The sequence below is a fragment of the Pinus tabuliformis genome, chromosome 7 (genome assembly GCF_031772625.1).
Source record: "Pinus tabuliformis cultivar Carrire ecotype Pingquan chromosome 7, CPIR1, whole genome shotgun sequence".
Classification (NCBI taxonomy): domain Eukaryota; kingdom Viridiplantae; phylum Streptophyta; class Pinopsida; order Pinales; family Pinaceae; genus Pinus; species Pinus tabuliformis.
This window is the reverse complement of record NC_142293.1, coordinates 1,458,209,596-1,458,229,451: the sequence shown is the minus strand read 5'-3', so window position 1 is coordinate 1,458,229,451 and position 19,856 is coordinate 1,458,209,596. Positions and strand designations below refer to the sequence as shown.

Here is a 19,856-nt window from a genome sequence, read left to right as displayed (position 1 = left end):
CCAAGAGGATGTTGTCCAGAATTTCTCTGCCTTCCACGAAGCCTGACTGCTCCTCCGAGATGATGTCAGGGAGGATAGGTTTAAGTCTGTTAGCAATGACCTTAGAGATGATTTTATAAATCACGTTGCACAGAGCTATGGGGCGGAACTTTTCCAGAGTTCAGGCTTCCTCTTCTTTGGGGATTAGGGCTAGGAAAGTAGAGTTTAGGCCTTTAAGGATTGAGCCAGATCGTCTTGAATCTTCAACTACTTCCCAGACCTCTGTTTTGACTATTTGCCAACAAGCTTTGTAGAAGTTTATAGTAAAACCATCTGGGCCCGGAGCTTTATCATTTGGCATGTCTTTAACAACCTCCTCCACCTCTTCCATTGAGATCTTTCTTAACAAAGAAGCATTTTTGTGCTGGAGTAATGATTTGGGGTATGGCCTGAATTATTTCCTCTCTGGCTTCCGATCGATCTTCTTGAGATTCCTGGGCAATTTGCTTAAAGTGACTAGTAAGCAAAGTTGAGATCTCATTGTAGTTTTGAATAACTTCTCCAGATGCATTGGTAAGCTTAAGGATTTTGTTAGCCCCCCTGTAATCCATCGTCGATCTATGGAAGAACTTTGTATTTTGCTCTCCCTCCTTCAACCATTGGATGCGAGATTTTTGCTTCCAAAGGATTTCTTCCTGTTGGCAGCGGAGCTGCCATTTCTGCATTAGTATCTTTTCCTGTTCATTTGAGTCCTCCTTGTTAATCCCTGAAGCCCAGTCCTTATGAATTTGGCTCAGTCGGTCTTCTATATTGTGCTTTTCCTGGAGAATATTACCAAACTCGGTTGCATTCCATTCCTTGATTTTGTGTTTGATGTGCTTTAGTTTGGACTGGAGTTTAAACATTTTGGTCCCCCTTATATTCCTGGGCTCTTCCCACCATTTTTTTACCAGTTCAGGAAAATTTGGGTGTGTTAGCCAGAATTTCTCAAATCTGAAAGGCCTGTTTTTGGGGGTCTCAAGAAAGGCAGCTTCCAGGGCGATGGGCCAGTGGTCTGATCCCCCACTGGGGAGGATATCAGAGTCAACTGTTGTTCCTTCCAGTAAGATGTTTTCTGAGAACAAAAAGCGATCAAGGCGAGAGGCTATCCTATTTTCTCCTCCTCTTCGGTTGTTCCAGGTGTAGAGCCCATTTTTTGGGGGGATGTCGACCAGATGAGCAGATTCCATGAAGTCTACAAAGAGTTCTGAGTCTTTATTCAGTCGCCTAAGGCCTCCTTTTTTTTCCAGGAGGGAGGTAATCATGTTGAAATCCCCTCCCATTATGATCTTTGAATGTTGGTATCTTAGCTTTAACTTCATTAGCGAGTTCAGGAAAGAAATTTTATCTTCTAAACGTTGTGGCCCATAAACATTTATACAGAGGTAGATTTTAGAATTACCTGTTAATTGAAATTCTGTGGCAATGTATGATCTGGTAGCTTCCATAGAGATGATTTCGATTACTCTGGAGTCCCAGAGGGTTGCAATGCCTCCTTCCCATCCTTGACTGGCTATGTATATATATTTGGCAAATTTTCCTAGCTTTTTGGTGATGTTCTCCAGCTGATTAGTGGCACACTTTGTTTCCTGAATGAGCATAATGTCTGGCTTTTCCTGTTGTAACTTCCTCTTGAGAAGTCTTTGTTTGACTTGGCTGTTGAGCCCTCTTGTGTTCCAGGAGATGATTTTCATTAATAATGATGAGGTTATTGGAAGGACGGGAAGGCGTGTAAAGCCTTCATTTTGCCTAAATTGATCATTAGGATGCCCAAATCATGAAGAACCTCTCCATTTGTCCTTCGGCCTCTTCTCTTGTTTTGCTTCCGTCTTAATGAATGAAGAAAAAGGTTTTTGGATTGGTTACCTGTGCCTTTCATGATTCCCAATTTTTTCTTTTGCTTATCTAGCTCCGCTTGTTGTCTTGCTATGAAGAGGTCGTTGATCTTCTTTATTTCTTCCTCCGGGATATTTTCCAGCCCGTGTGTTCTCCAGTGCTTTTCCATTTCTGGCAGATTTACCCCTTCTTTTTCTAGGACTTCATTGAGTTCCAGATCTTCGCTTCCCCCATCGCTGGTGAGCATGTCTGTGTCTTCATCTCGTTCATCTGCTACTTCATGTGTTAGTACTTCTGTATTTTCAGTGGTTTCCTCTGCATCCGTTGATCTGTGGTCTGTCATATTTTTTTGAGGGGCCTCTGGTAGCTTTGTCTCTTTGTTGTTACCTTCCGAGTCTGCTTCTGAGTCCAGAATGCTGAAGGGGTTGAGGGTTGTGCTGGGATCTATCACTGCTTTGTTTGTTCGTTTCTTGTAGGCCCTTTGTCTTGATTTTGGCTTTTTAAAACCCTCCTGGTTCTTGGCTGGTTGCTCAGGCTTGGCTTCCTCCACCGGTTTGTTTAATGGGCATTCCCTGACAAGGTGACCGTGTTCATGGCATTTCCTACACCGGAAAGGGATCTGTTCGTAGTCGATTGCTTGAAAGTAATCTTCATCTCTGAACTCAAGCCACAGTCCTTCATGTAAGGCACCTGAGACATCCATTTCGACGCAGATCCTGGCGCAGGAAGTGTACTTCCTTTGCATTGTTGCCTCCGATGCTTTAATGAAGGTGCCAAGTCGGTCTCCTATGAGCTTTAGGGTCGCTAGGCCCCAGTAATCGATAGGTAATGAAAAGAGGCGGATCCACACAGGGACTTGGGTGAAGGTTTCCTTTTTAGGCACGAAGTTCGCCTTCCAGGGCCTCATGTAGAGGCCTGCTGATGAAAGGAAATAAGGCCCTCCATCGAATATCCTATCTTTGTCTTCTAGGTTAGAAAAAACGACAGTAAAAAAACCTTTAGCTCCAAGATGCAGTTTGACATCACCTTTTGGTCGCCAGTGCTGCTTGATCCATTGGGAGAGAGCTCTTTCTGTTGGCCACAGTCCCATAAACTTACATATGATTGCATGCTCCATCATGTGGTCTCTGTAGGCCTGTATGTCTGGATCTGAGAAGACCACACGAAGGGCTCCCTTCTTTTTGGGTTTGCAGACTCCTTGCGGGGTATTTTTGGGGCTGAGGTTGGGAGCTTCCGTTTTATCCTCATTTTCTATAGGGCATTTTCCCTCCCTATGGTCCTTTTCTTTATCTGACGGAGCGATTATTGGGTCTGCGTTGTTCTGGCCTGCTTTCGGTTTGCTCCCTTGCTTCTCCTGTCTGTCACTGACTGTTGCTGGCATCTCTGATCCGTGATTTGGATCTTTCTGCCCCTGGGTTGCTCTTCCGCTGCTTGTCCCAGAGCTGTCTTTTCGGGCTTCATACCCAGAGATTTTGAAACCTTCTTGTGCTTTGTGATTCTGCATGACTATTTGCCTGTAAGTTGGGGTCCCAGTGGACCCCCCTCTGTCATTTGTCGGGCCAGTACACGGCCTCTGAGAAGAAGATCAACTACTCGGTCTCTGTGCGCTGCCAGAACTGTTGGTGAACCTGTTCAGAACAGTGCAAAACCCTAGGTGCAGGGTTTTCCTCGCAGAGCTCTTGAGCAGGAAAAGACTCAATACAACATTTAATTATTATCAATATGAATTATTTCAAATATATATATTTTTCAATTAAATGATTTATTTAATGTTATTTATAATGATAATTTCAATAAATCTATTGTTACAAATGATAATATATTGAATTAAAGAAAATCTAAATGAAACATGAATTGTGAAAATATTAACTTAATTAAAATTTCAATAAAATTATTAACCTAGTAATAACTCATTTAGTTTAGCAGAGAGAAATAAAATCTTAGTGTGAAAAGAGTGCAAATAAATATTTAAAGTTTATGGCAACTATTAATGTAACTTAATTTTGTTTTATATTTTAATTTTTAACCCCCCATATATATATATATATATATATATATATATACCATAATTTTATTTTTTTGAATAAGATTTTGATTTTTTTTAATAGAATATAAATTTTAAATGCAACCCCAAATTCTAGTCATTGTTTAAGCAAATTACAATAAAAAATTGTGAAAGCTTCATAATTACATTTGTTTATGTACATTGAATTTATATCATAGTTATTAATTGGTAATTGAATACCAATTAGAATGACTTTGGAATGCATTAGTACAAATTTGCATAGATTTCTTGGATCTCACATCTGACCTTTACACTATTAATAAAATATAAAATAAATTACATTTTAAAAATTGAAAAATATAATAACATAGTGAAAACTCATTTATCCTCTTAATGGAATTTTCAACATCTAGACGACATCATTATACAAGAAGTAAATTGCAATAAAATTTTAATATAAAAGAAGTTTTATTTGAATGTTATTTATTAGTTATTAGTAACTTGTTTTTGTTAGTTATAAAACTTTTATTGAGATTAAGTGTAGGAACACAAACTATGTACTTGAAAAAGGGTGTCATATCATTCTTCAATGCATGATATTTTTTTATTACTGAACTAACATGTACACATTCATCATGCTGGTGCATTTGTAATGTTCATAGTATTATTTTTCATTGAACATCATTTGTAATGTGCATGGAATTATTTTTCACTCATTCGTATTACTTGATATTGGTGAGGTGTCCTTCGAAAGAGATAATGTTTGTGGTCATTTCACTTCATTTTTATATATATAGTGAAATAATCACTCTAATTAGGAATTCGATTAGAACTTGATGACCATGACCTAGGACCAAGTAAGTTTGTTTTTTTCCTAAACAAACACTTACAAAATAAGACTCCTAATCAATGCCTTGATTTCAACTCTAGGTCCATATGTTTAATATGTAGGTTGTTCCATCCATATGTTTCACATGGAAGGCATTCATTTTATGTTAAGAGCTATAAAGGGGAAGTTTGGATAGGCCTCTCTTACAGTTGGTTCCTAGTAATGCCCCTAGCACTGAAAGTGACTCAGTTCTCAAAGAGTAGAGAAAAAAATGTGATTCAACTAATTTCATATATGATGTGCAAGTAAATCTTCCATATATCCACAACTTTTGTATATGTGCATATATGGAAGTTGCACATATATAGAAGATATGAAGATATACAGAAGTTGTGCATATATGGAAGATATGTGATATGGAAAATGTGTTTATACAAAAGTTGTGTGACTTTTGTATATGTACATATTTTTGGTATATGCACAACAACAGTATATACATAACTTCTATATATGCGCATATCTTCCTTAGATGTGCAACTTTCGTAATGGGCATATTTTTTGGATATGATATATATGTAAGTTGTGCATATATGAAATATATAGAAAATATGTGATACGAAAGATGCATATATAGAAGTTGTGTGGCTTCTGTATATGCACATATTATGTATATGTGCATGTGTTCCATATATGCACAACTTCAGTATATGTGTATATCTTTCGTATATGTGCATATATGAAAATTGCACATATACTATAGATGTGCATATACGGTAAATGTGCAACTTCATATTTTGTATAAGCGCATGTGCTCCATATATCCACAACCTCCGTATATGTGCATATCTAAAAATTGCACATATACAGTGGATGTGCATATATGGTAAACGTGCAACTTCCATATATGTGCATATTTTCAGTAAAGGTGCACTTTCGTATATGTGCATATCCTTTGTATATGTGTAACTTTCATATATATTCACATCTTCCATATATGTGCAACTTCTATATATGCACATATCTTCCGTATATGCACATATTTTTCATACACGAAAGTTTTGCATATCTGGAGACTGTCATTTATGCATATTACGAAAGTTGCGCATAACTTTTGTATATGTGAGCTTTTATATATGTGCATATATGGAAGTTGTATATGTGCAACTTCTTTATATGTACAAATCCATAAGTTGTGCATATGTATAAGATATGTGCATATACATAGGCTATGCACATAACTTCCGTACATGTGCAACTTTTGTATACGTGCATCTACCATATATACACAACTTCCATATATGCACATATACAAAAGTTGTGCGCAACTTCAACATCCGTATGTATGTGATCTCTATATATGCACATATCTTCTTTATATGTGCACATACGAAAGATATGAGACGTATAAGATGTGCGTATATAAAAGTTGTGTGAATTTTGTATATGTACAACTTCATTATAAACATATTTACATATATGCACATCTTCTATATATGTACAACTTTCATATATGCACATATACGAAAGTTGCGCATACTTCATATATGCGTGACTTTCATATATGCACAAATTCTATATATGTGCATCTACAGAAGTTGCACACATGTGAAAATTTTCATATATGCATGAAGTGGGTTAAGTGTAAAAGTGTTTAGGTCAGATTATATCATTCAAACTAAATTAATAGATTGAATATATGCGAGTTTAAAATGTTAAAATATATTAGATAATATACAATTAATAAATTAATATGAAAGAAAATCAACAATCATTACATTATTTAAAAACGAATTTGAATATTTAAAATTTAATTATAATAATAAGATGAATTAGATAATATTTATTTTGATTTAAATAATCTAATATTGATTTACTAGTTTTTTTTTACTAGCTATATTTTTATAAGTTTTGATTCAAATTATTTAATGTTTTCTTCTAAATGTTCAATCATAATTAGAACTTTTGTGCCACCTAATTGGAATTGTCCTATATAAATTGGTTTAGCTTAATTTGTTTTTTAAGTTATATTGTTTTGGAAAATTTAATATAAGTTTGTTTTTAAAACTATTATTTAATTCATGTATATAATCTTTATCATGTACATGATTATTTTTTTCTTTCATATAAATATTTTGGAGTTGATATTGATCATAAGATTTAACTTGACTTATAATACTAGAAAAAAAAAATGGAAGATAGAAAACATAGTTTGATCTGAAAAAACAACTTAGTTTTGACATAATTACTTTCCCAATAACTTATTCATGGTTGATGAAGGTTAAGATATAGAATCTTATGATCATCTTTTTATTATGATAATTTAATAAGGATGATTTGTTAGATATCTAAAGATGACATGTTCCACATCTAAGGATGTTGTGCTTGATAGTTGAGGATATTATGTTTGATATTACATGATATGGTTGTGTTAATTGTTGCGTTAACAATTAACACAAAAGTAGTACATCCATAGATTTGAAATATACAATAACTTTTTAACAACGACAAACAAAAAGTATTTATAATAAAAATTTGTACCAATTCAATTTGGTTTTACTTTAAGATAACTTATGTTACGAGTGATAAAAATTTCTAGAGCAACCTATTATTTCTTATCCCAAATACAACACTTCACGTAATATTTATGCTCAAGTAAAGTAATCAACAGATAAGATAAAAAATAAATAAAATAAATAAATAAATAAAATCTAAGGCTACTACACTTGTCATTCATGTTTTGTCTTTTCACTAGTGTACATTTTCTTTGGTGCACTCTAACTATGCATGCATATTTCTTCTATGTATTCTCACCATACATACTTTTTGTGCTCTTATTATTTTATTCTCACCATAGATAAATAAAGGAATTGTTAATATATATATATATATATATATATAACAAAAATAGAAGAAAAAATATCTTAAATAACACTGGAACAACTTCCCAATAAATTTTTCATCTTTACATGTTAGCATTAAAGTGGTAAAAGCTCAAATTTTTATCTATTTTTGAAAATTTTATTGTATGACATGTATTGTGTAATTTAAAACTTTTAGTATTCTTTTTCAATAAATTTAAAATTAAAATAAATCTAAATTTGTGTGTGTGTGTGTGCTCTCTCTTCATGTACATGATACATATATCATTAAGAAAAGTTCCATGGTAATGATATGTTCGACCATACATGTAACATCAAGTAAGATATAAATATATAAGTAGCTTAACTTGCAAATTTGATAATTTGTAAATAAATAAATAAAATTCCATTCTAACTACATTTATCAAAAGTAATGTAACATTGATAGAATACAACATCAAATCCACATCATGAATTTAAAATTCAATGACGACATTTTCATATACACAAGTCCATATTCATATATTTGTATTCACAATCAGTTCAGCTATACATTTTTCTTTTTTAAAAAATGGAACTTCATTCCCAACATAGATAATGGAAGTTCATGCCCATAGATGACATAATGGCAAATTGGCATCATGACTAATCTAGAAAATGGGTCTATAAGTCACCGTTACCACTCTTGGCACTCCCAACTGCATTTCCAAATTGAAATTGCTGTGAAAATTACAATAATCAATTTGTTATAAAAACTAAAATGCATAGAAACAATTCTATTAATTCATGATAAGATTTTGATCAACTACTCATTCTCACCATGAATATCCAAGGCAATGGAGAAGGTTTCCCTTCTTAGGTAGATCGTGGAGCATTTAGTGTTGGATATAGGTGTGGTTCAGGGGTGATGGATAATGGCATGGCATAAGTGAAATAGGAATAAGGTAGTGGGTGTGGGCGATGATACGCCTCATCAGTGGTACGACAGTGGGAATCACTCTATGGGGAAATTGGAATGTTCAAGATGGATGATTGAAATAATGAGAAGGGTGAGATGACTAAAGGGTAAGGGTGGACATTGAGAAGGTTTTGCGGAGGTGGTTATATTCATCAAAGAATTTATGAAATAAAAAGGTGGTGGGTGTGGGGAATGATACATCCCCATCAGTTGTACAATAGGGAGAAGCTGTTGGAAATAATACTGAGAGGGGGGGTGAATCAGTATTATCAGATCAATCAAACCTTTTCAATGCTCAGAAACATATACGCTACTTCAGTTAAGTAAAACAGCGTGTACACGCTACTGTGACTAAATAAAACAGCGTATAAGCAGAAAACTCATAACTTAGTTAGCTTATTCTTCAGTTAAGTTCATCAGGACATTATTCAGCACATTAACAGTAAGCAGATGCAGTATAACAGAACGGATCAAAAGTCACACACATGAACACCAAGATATAAGGTGGAAACCCAATGTGGGTGAAAACCACCTGCTGCAAGTTATCTCTATCTTTCTTTAAGAAACTTCAGTTTACAATCTTTTGTACTGGTGCAGCCTTATACCAGTACGCAGGCTACAACCTGCAGAAGGCTACAACCTTCTCTCGTTCTCCAAACTTCCTTGGAAGGGAGCTCCAACCCCCTTTGTTCTTGTACTAGCCAAGATACTAGTACGTAGGTGCTGACCTACAATCTTCTTTTCTTCAGGTATCACCTTTCATACATTTTCAGACTTGAATATTCCTGAAGCACAACATTACAATCTGAAGACCACAATTCATTCAATTTCCACAACAGATCATTGAAGCATAAAACAACCAAACTCTGAATCACTGAACCACTGAACCCTGTCAATCACCAGTTATCAGAACACAGAGCAGACTACAGAACTCTGCAATAACTGTCAGACCCCACTGTAAACCCAAAAACAAGCTTCAAAAGATATACGCTACTTCAAGGAGCCAAACCCGCGTATACACGCTCTTTTACCGAAGCCAACCTGCGTACAGATCTAAAAATAAACTTTCTCAATTTGCAGCTGTACCAGACATTAGTTAGACCCAGAACATAGCATTGCGACAATATGCAGATCTAGAAATAAGCATAATCAACCATATCATGATAGTGCATTTCAAACCATTAGATCCCGATCTATCCTTAGATCTAGTCTTCCATCAACCAATGTGATCTCTCCTTGGCTTAGATCAAGCAACCCAGCACCTGCAAATCAGATCTCTTTCACTCTTAGATATTCAAGCCCTTGTCGAAAGATGATTTTGCCTAATGATCTTCTTCTCCTTATATAGTCTTAGGCCTAGCTCAATACCAAGAGCCAAAACCATAGTAACACAATACCATCAACTTCAAAACTAGGGATCGACACGCCCGTCGAGACACAATGGTCCGAAATCATAGGCACAACTTCCAAGGACTAACCACCATGGACCAAAGGAACCTTTCCACATACACGCGCTTTTTATGAATCTAACTAGCGTGTACACGCGACTTGGGCTTAACGAAACGGCGTGTATGAGCTTCCTTGGCATGCTGTACTGAGATCTGTCTTCTGATTAAGATGCCATCACTTGTACCAACCTCTGAGCACTTGTACCATCCTCTGAGTGAGTTGCCATCAAGGACAACACTTGAATCATAATGCCAACAATCTCCCCCTTTGGACTTGATGGCAACCACCACACCAAGTCACTCTCCCCCTTTGACATCAAGAGCAAAGGGCTGTGCTCCCCCTGAGGACATGCTGATACCTCTGCTTGGCTGTGCTGACTCGTGCTCCCCCTGACAGTAGGCCAGATCTGAAAAAGATGTTCTTCAACAAGAGCCAAGATTTATACACCATAAGGGACCTTCCTATCACCAAAAGACTCAATACATACATCCATACTCCCTACCAAGAGGGGACATATCAGAAACAACCAATTATATTACAGCATTCATCCCAGGCATAGTGGGGAAACCAACATAGGCCGTTACATGACCTTGACACCATAAAAGAGATATGACAAGAGAGATACATGACATAGAGACAACAGATCTAGACCAAGACTTAGGAAAGACACCAGCAACATCTGATAAACATCTTGTTAGATCAGCAACCAGAATTTCTTTCTGAGCTCCTTCTCCTGAAACCAACAACCAAAACATCTGAATGCCAACAATGCTTTATGAGACTTTTGAGCTGCTCCCCCTGAACCTGTGCCTGTTGCACTCCCTGAAACTGTGCCTGAAGAATTCTGACATTCCTATTGCTTTTCAGAACTTCAGAGTTTTCCCTTGCTGTTCAGAACTTCATATACGCGTTTTATCCTATATAAAACAGCGTATGTACGCGGATATTCTTTCTGCAACAAGCGTCCAGCATACACGCGACTTACCCACCATAAATCCGCGTGTATACGCTCATATCCCTTCCGTAACCTGCGTATACCAACTTTTCTGTAGAACAAACAATCTTCAACAACAGGATGAAGCATCAACTACTCCCAGCTTTTGTCTGAGATATTCAAAAGTTTCCCTGGGCAGTGGTTTTGTGAGAATATCAGCAACTTGCTCCTTAGAAGGAACATACTCCAACTTGACCTTCTGCTCAAGCACTTGTTCCCGAAGAAAATGGTACTTGATTGGTATGTGCTTGGTCTTTGAGTGCATGACAGGATTCTTTGAAATGCTGATTGCACTTGTATTATCACATAAGATAGAGACAGGTGGAGTGCAAGTGATTTGAAAGTCCTGCAAGGTCTGCATCATCCAAAGAAGTTGTGTGCAACAAGATGCTGCAGCCACATATTCTGCTTCAGCTGTAGATAAGGCAATCGAACTTTGTTTCTTGCTGAACCAAGATACTAATCTGGAACCCATGAAGAAAGCACCTCCACTTGTGCTTTTCCTATCATCCACACTTCCAGCCCAATCTGCATCTGTGTAAGCATGAAGAGTGAGATCAGTATTTCTAGGATACCATAAGCCATAGTTTTGGGTCCCTTGAAGATATTTGAAGATTCTTTTGACTGCCTGAAGATGAGTTTCCTTTGGGTTGGCTTGAAATCTTCCAACCATTCCTACTGCATGTGTAATATCTGGTCGAGTACCTGTCAAATAAAGCAAACTCCCAATCATGGATCTATAAGTGGGTTGGTGAACTGCTGCTGATTCATCATTTGCACTGAGGCTGCATCCTGTAACCATGGGTGTACATACTGGTTTTGACTCTTCCATGCCATACTTCTTCAAGATCTGCTTGAGGTATTTGGTTTGAGACAAGAAGATACCTCCTTCATTTTGTTGGATTTGCAATCCAAGAAAATATGTCAATTCTCCAAGAAGTGACATTTCGAATTCTTTCTGCATAACCAAGGCAAAGTTTTGACTCATGGTCTCTTCATTGCTGCCAAAAATAATATCATCTACATAAACAACAAGGATTAGCAATTTGTTATTTTCAACTTTTATATAGAGATTGCTATCTGCTGATCCTTTTGAAAAGCCTTGTTGGTGAAGATATTTGTCCAAGCGATAGTACCAAGCCCTTGGAGCTTGTTTGAGCCCATAGAGTGCCTTTTTCAATCTGCATACAAGGTTTGGATCATTTCCAAGAATGAACCCATCTGGCTGCTCAATATATACTTCTTCTTCTAAGTCTCCATTTAGGAAGGCTGATTTCACGTCCATTTGAAATACCTTGAAGTTTTGAAAGCTTGAGAGAGCAAGGAACATTCGGATGGCCTCTAGTCTTGCCACAGGAGCAAAGGTCTCTTCAAAATCTATTCCTTCTTGCTGTGCATACCCTTTACAAACAAGTCTGGCCTTGTTTCTAATTACTTCTCCATTTTCATTTAACTTATTCTTGAAGACCCATTTTGTTCCTATTACATTCTTATCTTTTGGTCTAGGAACTAATTCCCAAGTGTTGTTCCTTTCGATTTGCTCAAGTTCTTCATCCATTGCTTTGACCCAACATTCATCTTTGCATGCTTCTTTCACATTTTGTGGTTCAATGGAGGAGAGTAGAGCCAAGTAGCTTGAAGCTTCTGCAAGTGTCCTTCTTGTTTGTACTCCTGCTTCTTTCTGCCCCACAATCTGAGTTTCTGGATGATTCTTTTGGACATATCTGGATGGAGTCTTCTCTTCTATTCTTGTCTGCTCCTCTGGTTCTTCTTGAGATTCTTCTTCTTCATCATTTCGCCTTTGAGAGTAACCTTCATCTTCTTCAATGTCTTCATGATGAACTTGCCTAGGAATATATCCCTTCTCATCAACCACTATATCAATACTGTCAACAATTCTGCCAAGTCTTTTATTGTAGCACTTGTATGCTTTGCTATGTGGAGAATAACCAAGAAGAATGCCCTCATCTGCTCTAGGTTCAAGTTTGCCAAGTTGCTCATCAGTATTCTTAATATAACATTTGCTCCCAAAGATTTTGAAATGCTTCACGGAAGGAGTTTTACCACTCCAAAGCTCATGAGGTGTTTGAGTGCTGTTTACTCGGACATTTGTTTTGTTAAGAATGATAACAGCAGCATGTGCAGCTTCACCCCAGAAGGTTGCAGGAGTACCTGATTCATCGAGCATAGCACGAGCCATTTGTTGGATAGTTCTGTTCATTCTTTCCACAACCCCATTTTGCTGAGGAGTTCTAGCTGTAGAGAATTCTCTTCTTATCCCATGTTCATCGCAGAAATCGAAAAATTCATTTGATGTGAACTCCCCACCTCTGTCAGATCTGAGGCACTTAATTTTGTGTCCTGATTCATTTTCAGCCAATGCTTTGAAGGATTTGAATTTTTCGAATGCTTCATCTTTGTGCTTCATAAGCCCTAACCAAACAAACCTTGAGAAATCATCAATGAATAATATCAGATATTCTTCTCCTCGAGGTGTCCTTTTCCTAAATGGACCACATACATCTGTATGGACTAGCTCAAGAGGCAAGCTAGCTGATCCTTCCTTTTCTGGAAAGTTAGTTCTGGTTTGCTTTCCAAACTGACAAGATTTGCATATAGTGTTGTCTGGAATTTTGATATCTGGAAGATCGCGAACTGCCTGATATTTGCATGCTTTTCTTATTTGTGAGAAGCTTAGATGTCCCAACCTTCGATGCCATAGCCAGTGCTCTTCATCCTTGCTAAGATAGCATTGTTGTTGTCCTTCTTCAAATATGTACAGATTATTTGGAGTTCTTTTGCCTTTGAGAACTGTTTTACCTGTATCAAGATCACGAACAAGACATCCATTCGATCTGAAAATAACCTCGGTTTTTTGATCACACATCTGACTGACACTTAGAAGATTATGCTTCAATCCATCAACATACAAAACATTTCCAGCCTTGACCTTTTCTTTCAAAGGAGCAATACCTTTTCCTTTTATAGTTGCAGGAGTATCATTTCCAAAAGAAACTTTCTTTCCCTTTTCTAAAGTAGAATAAGATTCAAGTTTTTCTTTATCACCTGTCATATGTTTCGAACATCCACTGTCAATGTACCATAGATTTTCCTGTCCTTCTGCATAAAACGCTATCCCACATCTTTCTGTCTGAGGTTCTTTTATTCTCCATTTTTTGGTGCTCGTGGCTTGTTCCTTTTTCTCCTGAAACCTGCTCCTGCATTCAGATTCTTTATGACCAAAATTATTGCAAATAGAACATTCAACTTCATTTTCAAGAACCGAAAAGTTGTTATAGGTCCTCTTTGTAATCCCTGTCATACTTCTTTGTTTTTGAGCTTCCCTAGTCATGATTGTTTTATATGCAACACATTGAGCTGCTTTGTGACCAAAGTTATGGCAAGAAAAGCATTGTCCATTGAAGAAGCTTCTGCGGTTATTGAATCTACCAGCCAACTGATTGTAATTTCTATTTTCATCTATTCTTGTGCCAAACTGAGAAGATTTTACCTGTGGTTGGTTGTAGCTTTTGTTCACCCTTAAGAAGGATTGTCCCTGATAGTTTCTGTTTGTAATTCGTCCCTGCTTTACCTGATTATCTTCATTGTTCTTCTGCTCATTTCTTCTTGCTGCATCAAGATAATTCTTTGAGGTGGATGCTTTAGAGGTTTCTCCATTATAGCCCAAACCTGTCTTGTTTAGAGGAGACCGCTGCACATTGATAATCTCATCCAAAGTTTCAGATCCTTTGACAAACTTAAGATTAATAGCTTTTGTTTTCTCAATTTCTTTTCTGAGACCAACAATTTCACCTTCTAGTTTTTCAAGATGTTTTTCCTTTTCATCAATTTGAAATTGCAAAGTATCAATGATCACACTCTTTTCTTCTATGCATCTCTTGAGTCTAGTAATTTCATTATAGAGATTATCCACATCTACAGCATCCTCATAATCATCATCTTCAAATGCCATTAATAGCTTATATTTATTACCTTGTTCATCTTCATCACTGTTTGATAAGCCATCACTATCTTCATGGGTGTAGTAGCTTTTCTTATTTGCACTTTGTTTCTTATTCCATCTAGCAGGTTCTTTTCCTTTATCTTTATTAGGACATTTTGCAGCATAATGACCTACTCTTCCACAAGCAAAGCATTTGAAAGGTAGCTTACCTCTGAACCTTCCAGCACCCCTTTGAAGATTTCTAACAAAATTTGATTCTTCTTCCTCTTCTTCTGGAACATGGCTTGCCTCATAGTAATCTTCTTTTCCTGATGCCTTAAAAGCAGCTTCCCTTCTGTCTGATGGACCTCCCTTTCTCATTTCATAAGCAGTTAGAATTCCATGTAACTGAGACATAGTGAGAACTTTGAGATTTTCCTTTTCTTCTATTGCAGATACTTTAGATTCAAACTTGGGGGATAATGATCTTAGAATCTTTGAAACTACTATAGTCTCTTTTATTTCTTCACCCAAATTTTTCATACAATTAACAATCTCGTCTACCCGAAGAAAATAATTTGCCACACTTTCATCATTATACATCTTGAGAGTCTCATATTGAATCCTGAGAGTTTGAAGTTTAGCTTCCTTTACCTGTTCATCTCCTTCATAGCTAGTGATCATTTTGTCCCATATCTCTTTTGCTGATTTGAAGTGCATGACCTTCATGAATTCTGTTTGGGATATACTTCCTAATAGAGTACTGACTGCTTTTGCATTTGTTTCATATGTCTTTTTCTCAGCTGGATCTGTAGGAGTAACTGAAGGAAAAGCATAGCCTGTTTCTACAATGTTCCAAACTTCTGTACCAAGAGATTGAAGATATGCAGTAACTCTTACCTTCCAATAATTGAAATTTGTTCCATCAAAAACCGGTGGCCTGATTGATGCTTCTTTCTCGTAGTTGCTCATGATGAATGATCTACCTTCAAGCGATCAAGCTTCCCTGAAGGACCTGCTCTGATACCAATTGTTGGAAATAATACTGAGAGGGGGGGTGAATCAGTATTATCAGATCAATCAAACCTTTTCAATGCTCAGAAACATATACGCTACTTCAGTTAAGTAAAACAGCGTGTACACGCTACTGTGACTAAATAAAACAGCGTATAAGCAGAAAACTCATAACTTAGTTAGCTTATTCTTCAGTTAAGTTCATCAGGACATTATTCAGCACATTAACAGTAAGCAGATGCAGTATAACAGAACGGATCAAAAGTCACACACATGAACACCAAGATATAAGGTGGAAACCCAATGTGGGTGAAAACCACCTGCTGCAAGTTATCTCTATCTTTCTTTAAGAAACTTCAGTTTACAATCTTTTGTACTGGTGCAGCCTTATACCAGTACGCAGGCTACAACCTGCAGAAGGCTACAACCTTCTCTCGTTCTCCAAACTTCCTTGGAAGGGAGCTCCAACCCCCTTTGTTCTTGTACTAGCCAAGATACTAGTACGTAGGTGCTGACCTACAATCTTCTTTTCTTCAGGTATCACCTTTCATACATTTTCAGACTTGAATATTCCTGAAGCACAACATTACAATCTGAAGACCACAATTCATTCAATTTCCACAACAGATCATTGAAGCATAAAACAACCAAACTCTGAATCACTGAACCACTGAACCCTGTCAATCACCAGTTATCAGAACACAGAGCAGACTACAGAACTCTGCAATAACTGTCAGACCCCACTGTAAACCCAAAAACAAGCTTCAAAAGATATACGCTACTTCAAGGAGCCAAACCCGCGTATACACGCTCTTTTACCGAAGCCAACCTGCGTACAGATCTAAAAATAAACTTTCTCAATTTGCAGCTGTACCAGACATTAGTTAGACCCAGAACATAGCATTGCGACAATATGCAGATCTAGAAATAAGCATAATCAACCATATCATGATAGTGCATTTCAAACCATTAGATCCCGATCTATCCTTAGATCTAGTCTTCCATCAACCAATGTGATCTCTCCTTGGCTTAGATCAAGCAACCCAGCACCTGCAAATCAGATCTCTTTCACTCTTAGATATTCAAGCCCTTGTCGAAAGATGATTTTGCCTAATGATCTTCTTCTCCTTATATAGTCTTAGGCCTAGCTCAATACCAAGAGCCAAAACCATAGTAACACAATACCATCAACTTCAAAACTAGGGATCGACACGCCCGTCGAGACACAATGGTCCGAAATCATAGGCACAACTTCCAAGGACTAACCACCATGGACCAAAGGAACCTTTCCACATACACGCGCTTTTTATGAATCTAACTAGCGTGTACACGCGACTTGGGCTTAACGAAACGGCGTGTATGAGCTTCCTTGGCATGCTGTACTGAGATCTGTCTTCTGATTAAGATGCCATCACTTGTACCAACCTCTGAGCACTTGTACCATCCTCTGAGTGAGTTGCCATCAAGGACAACACTTGAATCATAATGCCAACAGAAGCACCCTCAGAGAGGAAATTGGTATGCTAATGCCTGAAGCAATGTTCCCAATATTAGATTTTTTCAACAATATGCCCACCAAATAATCCAAGTCAACAAGTTGGAACATTGTGATATGAGGGTAACGACTGTAATAAAAAAAAAGTTTATATATTTAAACAAATGCACTGAAAATGGTAATATATCATATTTCACATAAAACAATGCATAATATCAAATTTACATACCAATTTTTTGTATAATAGAATGTCACATTAACTCAGGCATGCGGTCCACATTTCTTTGTTTTTGAGAAGATATCTTCAATTGTTCATCCATGCCTCTTTTTTTGCACAAACTTGTCGAATGCTTTCAAATTGTAGTTTATCTTTCCCTGATTTTGACTTGCAACTACATCACCTTTCTTTAATGAAGACCTAGAATAACATAATTTTTAAAGAGAATATACATTAACAATATTTTTTGTCTCTTATAAAAAGAATAAACACTTCACCTTAACGCTTCAATTTCAGCAATAACATCATCTGTGATGGAGGCTTGAAAAACTAATCTGGTCGCTCTTTATTTCCAATGGAAAATAAGGTAGATATCCATTTACAAATATCAACTATAGAATTGTGTTATGATATCACCCAAGCTACTAAATAAATTTCAAAAAGGTGAAATAAAAAATAGTATCATATTCACGAGTAGAAAGGTTAAATTTCTTCTCTATATGAAAAGTTAAAGGCAATTTTCTATTTGAAAATTTCACTCAAACTAAGGGTTGATAGGGGGACAAAGCATTGGGATTGATCTTTCTTTCTCTTCTTGGGTGATTCTCATTCCATTACTTCAACAACTTATAAATGAACCCATCCACCTAGTTGAGTGAATGAATGAGATTGACCCCCAAATCAACCAAACATATATCTGCTTCTCAACCATCCAATTAACGTTCTCAATTGCTTCATACAATGAATGGGAGGATAGAGATCTAGCCCAACCATTAATTTTTTAGGTCAAAGAAGTCTTATAGTGAAATGACAAAGGTCAAAGAAGGCACAACCAATATGAGTTTTCGTTTGCATAGATGTGAGGGAACAACAGGCAAATCTAGTCAAGTCATCTTAAGAGGGATTAATGTCTCACGACTCTTGAGAGAGTGAGAAATTCCCAATGAGAAGACCTCATTTTTTCACCTATCCAACTAACCATATTAGTTAGGCTCTATTTGAGCAAAGAGTAAAAAATAAATAAAAGACCCACACAATACCATCCCTTATTTTTCTATTTTATTAAAAGAGCAATAGGTTGAAGCATCCTCCATATAAAAACAATTTCATCAAAAGTGTAATAAGAACTAAAAATATTTTAAAGAGAATGATTACCTCAATGCTAGTGTTGTTAATGAAGAGGGGAAAATATCAATGATGTGGTTGATCATGTGTGGCTTGCTAGTAATAATAGACCCCTTATTTACACTCAAATGTTCATTCTTGTGTCATAGCTTTGAAATAAATCAATGCAATGGACTAACGAGAATGGCGGTTTTCAATAATAAAGATGGCAAAGAAAAAAGAAAAAAAAACACTAAATAAAATTTGGATTTAAATAAACAAACAAAAAAGATATCAAATATGTTTTATATGACTTATTCATTCCGTAGGGAAATCCTATGCACCCACAAATACCTATATAGATACTAACAACTGAAAACACTACATTTTTACCATACAACATATATTTTCCTATATTTTTCTTTTTTAATTACTCATGAATACACGTTCCAATATTTTTATATAAATTTCAAATACCCTCATTTTTCTTTCTATACAAGGACCAACAGAGTTTATAATCCAAATTAGGGCACAACAACGACCAACCAAGGTTACGGACGACCCAATAAAACTCAATACCATCTTTGAAAATGGTTGACTCGAAACGAAAAACCTTACCAAACTGAATTGTTCGTACCTTAGGACCAATCCAATAAGCTAGCTCTGTCTCACGTTAAGATTAAAAAAAATTATTGTTATTGGCCCTTTTTCCATTATTTTTATCTATTTCTTTTTAAATGCAACTTATTCCGTTAACAAAAGGGTTACTTCGTTCTGTTAATTCATATGCAATGTGATTCATTTGCCACAAACGTTGAATAAATTGTGCGAAGGATATATTGCCTACAAAACTATGGATTGGTGCGGTGAAAACTGTAAGGGTTGAGTGAATCTCACTCATAAACCATTTTTGGAGATTAGGTTGTTTCCTCAAGTTGCTCTAATGGACGGAAGGCTAAAACCAATTCATGGGTTCTCCGCCTAGTACCAATTCATGGGTCCTCCGCCTAGTAGCTTGGTTCACCAAATGAATTGAAAGGATTGAATTTTGGAGCAAAATAATCCTCAACAGTTTGTTCATTGACATTATATTAGGGAAACAATTTACAAATCTTGACCACTCAAATAACAAAAAT

General features: G+C 36.4%; 1 protein-coding gene across 1 annotated transcript; it reads right to left on the bottom strand.

Annotated features, from left to right (window-relative positions):
• Positions 1–344: 344 nt before the first annotated feature.
• LOC149253265 (uncharacterized) lies at positions 345–1,208 on the bottom strand. The gene has a single exon (XM_089454415.1). The coding sequence runs from the start codon at positions 1,206–1,208 to the stop codon at positions 345–347; it is 864 nt and encodes a 287-aa protein (XP_089310541.1).
• Between the last annotated feature and the right edge of the window lie 18,648 nt (positions 1,209–19,856).

Bases quoted from the DNA above. Each gene is read 5' to 3' on its own strand.
- LOC149253265 (XM_089454415.1), bottom strand. From the start codon at position 1,208: ATGGAATCTGCTCATCTGGTCGACATCCCCCCAAAAAATGGGCTCTAC.